General features: G+C 37.8%; 1 protein-coding gene across 1 annotated transcript in view; it reads left to right on the forward strand.

The window, feature by feature from the left end:
- Positions 1 to 6,932, forward strand: part of LOC107676694 (multiple PDZ domain protein-like) — a gene marked incomplete at its 3' end in the record, with an annotated part of 15,595 nt that overhangs the window by 4,135 nt on the left and 4,528 nt on the right. Inside the window, exons 4-6 of the mRNA XM_016471339.1 lie at positions 2,183 to 2,311; positions 3,729 to 3,917; positions 6,153 to 6,255. Of these exons, the coding sequence (XP_016326825.1) occupies positions 2,183 to 2,311; positions 3,729 to 3,917; positions 6,153 to 6,255 (421 nt within the window). The remainder of the gene's footprint in view (positions 1 to 2,182; positions 2,312 to 3,728; positions 3,918 to 6,152; positions 6,256 to 6,932) is intronic.

Genomic DNA, 6,932 nt, shown 5'->3' on the forward strand with positions numbered 1-6,932 from the left:
CTTAGTGGGGAGCGAGACATAATAGAGATGTGACACAGCCCCTTTATCAAAGATTCGGCCCCCTGCTGTTCTCCTTTTGGGATCGGAGCTCTTGCAGTTTGTTTGAACATCAAAGTTATTTTCCTAACATCTGTGAACTGGATAAAGCACTCAAAGTTGTTAAGAGTAAAAAACAATAATCGTTGGTATTAAAAAATTGTCTGCATCGAGTTGAGATTTGTGGTGCCTCACCCGGCTCTTGCTGAAAAAAATGTGAAGACCCCAAGCTCACTTACATACTATTGAATCACCACGGAGTGGTGTTTTGGCCTGATTTTGTCATCACACAAGTTTGTTTTCCTGACATCTTTGTGCTATATTTACTAGTGATTAGGGCTGCGCGATTATGACACTAAAACTAAAACAATGGATAACCCCTTAAGATAACATGTAGAAAGATATCTTAAGCGCGCAGAATAACATAAGTGGACTTTGAACGATTAATTGCCGCTTTGAATGATTACGTAATTGTGGCATCCATAATTGTAATTGCGATTAGAAATTCGATTAAGATGTTTATACCATTGTTTGATGCAACTGCATGCCGTATTTCTATATGAAAATAAACAAGATGAAAACACTCTTACTGAAAAACCTTTAGTGCTTTTCTATAGTATTAAGCCTCAAATGTCAACTATACATCGGATTGGTTTCTTCTTTAAATTATAAAAAAAAAGTAAAAATATGAATGGTATTATAATGTTATATTGAAACTAAAACTAAAACAATGGATAACCCCTTAAGATAACATGTAGAAAGATATCTTAAGCGCGCAGAATAACATAAGTGGACTTTGAACGATTAATTGCCGCTTTGAATGATTACGTAATTGTGGCATCAATAATTGTAATCGCGATTAGAAATTCGATTAATTGTGCAGCCCTACTAGTGATGCACCAAAATGAAAATTGTGGGGAATAACCGGAAAAATCAAGATGCACTTGGCTGATAACTGAAACGGAAAATAAAAAAGTGATGCATCATGCCACATTAAAGAGCGTCAAAACCACATTTATTTATTTTTGTATTATGGGATAAAATTGACAGGCTTTGAAAGCTGAGACTTAAAGTAACAAAGCACAAAACCAATTGTAATTATTATTGCATGGCAGGTGCTGTAAATAATGTTTAGCAGTATTGATTAAAAATGAGAAATTGATATGGTTAATCCAATGTTTAGTTAAAGTTCATGGATCATCAGAAAACAGCACAAACTAAAAGATCGATCTTGAGATTTAAGAGTCAATAGCAGTATTGATTAAAAATGAGAAATTGATATGGTTAATCCAGCACTGTTTACCCATTTTAGTTTATCCATGTTTTGTGCATGAAATAGACACCGACACGCTATCAGAGAAACACTCATTTGGTCAATGATTTCAGCCCTTCAAAACGATTTTTGGAGCTTCTGCACTTTGGGAAATGAATACTGAGACAGTGCACAGTTTTGCAATTCAGACTACACTGAATAGCACCATCAACTAGCGTGGAAAAAGGGAGGTGATCTCTAGTGCCTGTGTGATACGTGATAGTCTTCATTCGTGTCCGCTGGTGTGTCATTCCATCAGGAGCGTAACTATGTCGTGAGCCACTCCTAAAGGAGGCTCTTTCACAGAAGTCTTTGCAGCAGCAATGTGGTCGTCTGCCTTCATGTGGGTGAGTTGCATTCCTGACACTATTGATAATGGTCATCCACTGGCTTAGACAGTCAGGAACCATGAATTAGGACTTGAGTGATGAATACAACAGTCAAAGGACTGGCATGTTATGGTCACTTGAACAACATGCATTATTGGTGAAATGTTTTCCAAAGAGGGAGAGCAGGGGTTGTACATAGTCAGATCTCTTTTGTAATTCTTGTATTTTGATCCCCATTACCCAGCTAACAAGGAACATTCTCAGAACATCCTCTTTCAAAGTTACAAACAAGTGTTCCTAATAGAACGTTCAAAAGTAACGTTCTTATAATGTTTGCAAAATTATAAATCAGAATGTTCCCCTAAGCGTTTTAAAAACAACTGCATGTTTTGAATGTTCTGAGAACTTGCCACACTCATTTAAACTATTTAACTACTTTTTATCATCATGATGGCCAACCTTATTTGTAATTGACCCCCTTTTTTGTGTGCTTGTGCCATTTTAGACCCACTGGACTCACGTGGAGACGATCGAGCTAGTTAACGATGGAACCGGTTTGGGCTTCGGGATTGTTGGCGGTAAAACCACCGGCGTTATTGTCAAAACCATCCTACCTGGAGGCATCGCTGACCAGGTAAGTGCACTTTTGACCTTTTTATGCACTATTACTACCAGTGGTGTTTCTGTCTGTCTGTATGCCCCTCTCTCTGACCTGTTGTCCTGTCCTTGACGTTTTTGCGTTCTTTTTGAGCAATTAAAGAAAGACAAGTAAAAAAAGTACGGCTGTCAATTTAATTAGGTGCGATTCATTTTAGAAAAAAAAACACGTTAAATAAAGTGCATTTAACGTCGCCGCCCTGCCTAGACCTGTGCATCATCTTACATCGCATGAAGTTGCTGATGAATGATGCAGAACGACTGACTGTGTGATTTAGCCTATGAATGCAATTAAATGCCCCTAAAATTCAAGATATGAGGGTAAAAAAATGCCCCTGTATTAGTATTTGTCTTATATTTATATCATATGATATCGTTTAGCAATATCACACAAGCAAGAGAGCTGTTTTTCCCAAAATATCTGCACCATTGCAAATGTGATATTGATTTTTGAACAAATCGATTGAGCGAATGATTCAGTGACTCATTCATAAAGGCTGTGAAAATGCTGCCTTTGGAGGACACATTTCAAGGTAGGAAGGCATCAAGGCACGTTCGAATCCAAAGTTAGCTTCACTTCCTGCCTCCTGAGATACCTTCATATGGTCGATTTTTGAAGGCAGCATAGATGTATCCTTCGCTGCCTTTGATATCCCATGATCCTGTGCATTCCATTCCGTGATGGTTGAGCTTAGTTATCACCAAAGCTCGTTCTATTTTGTTGTAGATCATTAAACCGTTATGCTGCCTCAGAAGCATGTCCGAAATCAGTTGCGTGAGGTGTCTTTGTGCGCAAACGCTGCCTGCAAATCATTGCCTGATAAGGCACCGAAGTCAGCTGCCGAGGGTTTCTGATGCAGCCAGTCACTTGCCTCGTTTTTGAATGAATCAGCCATTTGAATGAACTGGTTGAATGACTCGCTCATTAAGAAATACTGAGAAATACTTCCACCTATTGGCGGTTGTAGGTTCACATTTAGAGTATCATTTCATTTTTTTAAATTAATTTCATATTTTAATATTCAATAAAAAAAAACATTAATACCCATTATTTATGCAATGTTGAACCAAAATGTTTCTTTCTAAAGCTACTTTTTGTAATGTCTATTCAATGATTTGACACAATAATGACCTTAATTTGCACGGGATAATTCCTCAGCCAAAACTGATGTGCGATTAATTTGCGATTAATTTGATTAATTAATCAGCACATCGCATATTTAATTTTTTAGATTAAAAAATTTGATTCGCTTGACAGCCCAAAGTCAACAATGATTGTCTAATAACTCTGTGAGGGTCCAGTGAATTCAACCCAAGAATGAAAACGTTGGTGGTTGTCATAAAATCTGTTTATGAAATATACAGAAGTTCACCTTCTCTCTCACTGGTTCTAGGACGGTCGCTTGCGCAGTGGGGATCACGTCCTGCGGATCGGTGATACGGATCTGTTTGGTCTGAGCAGTGAGCAGGTTGCTCAAGTGTTGAAACAATGTGGGAACAGAGTCCGACTCCTCATCAGCCGAGGGAAAGCGGATGATGCTCCTCCCACTCCTGTCACCTTGCCGACCGTCACTGAGCAACAGGTACAGCTGCATGTGCTATATACATTTTCGGTATACATTTTGCTGTTTTGAGATTGACTGCATTGACTGATAACCGTGCGGTCTTAAAGGAACAGTTCACACAAAAAGTTCTTGAAACTTAACTCACCCTCAGGCCATCCAAGATGTAGGTGAGTTTGTTCCTTCATCAGATTTGGAGAAATGTAGCATTGCATCACTGTCTCAGCAATGGATGCTCTGCAGTGAAGTTGCATGTTTGTAAGAAACAAATCCATCGTTAACACGTTTTTAACTTTAAACTGTCGCTTCTGGCTAAAATATGAGTCCACAATTCATAACAATGCTTTCTTCAGTGAAAAAGTCCATCTCCTGTTGTCTCTCACATCAAAATCCAGCCACATATTTGTTTAGAGCTGCTTTGGCTTGTAAACGGTGCTTGATCTGTGCACATTTATCTCCTCTGATTCAGACCAGACCACTTTTACAGCATTTTCAGCAAATTTTCATTTTTGGGAGAACTATTCCTTTTACAAAAGTGGTAGTCAATTCCAAAACCTACCAAAAATTAGCTCAATATTTACATTTTCTATTATATATATATATATGTGCAATATCACACGAGTAGCAGTGCGATATTCAACATCAAAACCAGCCTCCCCAACACACTCGATCCGCTCCAGTTTGCATACCGTCCAAACCGCTCTACAGACGATACAATCTCCTCCACCCTCCACCTGGCTCTTACCCACCTAGAAAATAAAGACTCCTATGTTAGAATGCTGTTCATCGACTTCAGCTCAGCATTCAACACAATAATCCCACAACAGCTCATCAATAAACTAAACCTGCTGGGCTGTATATCGGCACGGCTGTCATTCGGCCGTAGGTAATCACAGTGTACCGATATACAGCCATATCGCACGGCTACGAGAGTGATATTGCGTTTATACAACAGTTCGACGGCACAAGTGTGTAAATACATAAGAAACAACAACGGAGTGTCTTCAAAAACCATCTTTTCTTTTGTCAATGTCAACTTTATTTATATAGCACCATTAAAAACATCAATTGTTGACCAAGGTGCTGAACAATGTGTCCAAAAACAGTCAATAATAAAACCAAATACTACATAACAGATTACACACACTTAATATCAATAACTAAACAAATTAGCTTAAAGCCAAAGAAAATAGATATGTTTTGGGTTTCACCTTAAAATAATGTAGCGTAGTAGCAGTTCTAAAGAAAACAGGTAGGCTGAAGCAAATTTTCAAATAGACGTTATCTTTATTAATAAACCGCATACTTGAAGTCTAAACAAGTACATTCTCGCCTAAAAACACAAAAACAGTATTATTTATAAAATTATAGTGGAGTTGGGCGTCCATCATGACACTCGCTGTGAGAAATACCGCAAGCGGAGTGATACAAACTTTGAAACGGTTGGAGTGCTGTTGTCACTAGAATATTGCACTCCTCTCAGCCAATCAGATTCGAGGACCAGATAGAACGATTACATACATGAGTGGATGTTTTGCTTTGCAATCTTTGCCAAGTCTTCCCGGGTCCTGTGCATTTAACTATAAAATGAAAAACCGGCAATTTATTAGGAAATGTTGCAGGTGTTTCTTAATATTGCCTTTCTTTAATAACATGAAATGCTTTCTTGAGAATATTGTTTTAATTGCTAATCATTGTATTAAGTCCTCAATATCACATTTCATTCTGATAGTCTTTTCTCTGTAACTAACAAAAGCCTGAGGCCAGTGCAGCAAACCCATTAAGTTAGTAATAATAATTGCAAGGGAATGTTTTCTTAGCCTAATGTGTTTGTTGCAACTGGCTGCAGGAAGAAACATGATAATTAGCAATAGAAATGATGAATTACGTTTTGTGTTACATATCAAAATGAACTTCAGGTTGACACCCTTGTGTAAGCTAACTGTGACTGTTAATGTTCTTGTTATTGTGTAATAGTCAAGTAATATTAGTTGTATGAGTATGAGTATGTATGACCAGAGTATCTTCTAAAACTCTGATATGCTGTTTATAGAAATACTTCTGTAAATTACAACACAAACATATTCATTTAAGTTACAAAAGGTACTGCTTGTAAACTCTGTAACAGGAACGACTCTTGACTGTGTGTTTGTATGTAAAGTATGTAAAGTATAATGAAGACTTTCACAGATACCTTTCTTTCTTTCTTTCTTTCTTTCTCGTTCTGTTCTCACTGCTGTGTTTGTCTGCTGGCAGGGTTTTGAGGAAGAAGAGCAGGGCTCTTTTGATGTGAGCTTGACGAAGAACGCTCAGGGTTTAGGCATCACCATCGCGGGGTATGTGGGTGACAAAACCTCAGGTGAGCTTTGAATCATACACCAAATTGTATTAATAAACAGAACTGATGTGCAAACTCAACAAACTAGTGATTATTATATTAAGTTTCCGATGGCAAGGATCACTATAATTATTGCTCAAGCCCACACTGTAAAAAAAAAAAATCTGTAGTTTTTACAAAATAATTTTGGCAGTTGTGGTTGCCAGAAAAATTTTGTAGAAAAACTGTAAAAACATTTACAGAACATACTGTAAATTTTACAGAATAAACAAGAAAATTTGAGTGTAAACTAGTAAATTCAACAATGCACACTGCTAGTAAAATCTGTTTTGTATCTTTAACATAAACTGACAACCACCATAATAATGCAGGTGGTAAAAGAGACAGCAATATGAAGAATCAGTTCATCACAAGTAGCTTTTCCACAAGCTGAAGTATATACTAATATATAGAAGGTGCGCAGAGTAGGCTTGCCGCGATAGACGATGCTGACGGTGATACCGTTGTTAAGCCGCAACACCGGTTACGTCACTTGCCCACCGCGGCACCGACCCCCACCGTTGTTTTGATTTTTTATAGTAATAAAAATCATTTAGTTCAGTAAAAGAACAGACACTACAATTAAAAACTGAACGCGGCTGCTCAATGCAGCGTGCCGAACGACAGTCGCATCACAGATCAGATTTAATTTCTCCAGT

Source organism: Sinocyclocheilus anshuiensis, unplaced genomic scaffold (assembly GCF_001515605.1).
Source record: "Sinocyclocheilus anshuiensis isolate Anshui unplaced genomic scaffold, SAMN03320099.WGS_v1.1 scaffold2539, whole genome shotgun sequence".
In the NCBI taxonomy this organism is placed as follows: domain Eukaryota; kingdom Metazoa; phylum Chordata; class Actinopteri; order Cypriniformes; family Cyprinidae; genus Sinocyclocheilus; species Sinocyclocheilus anshuiensis.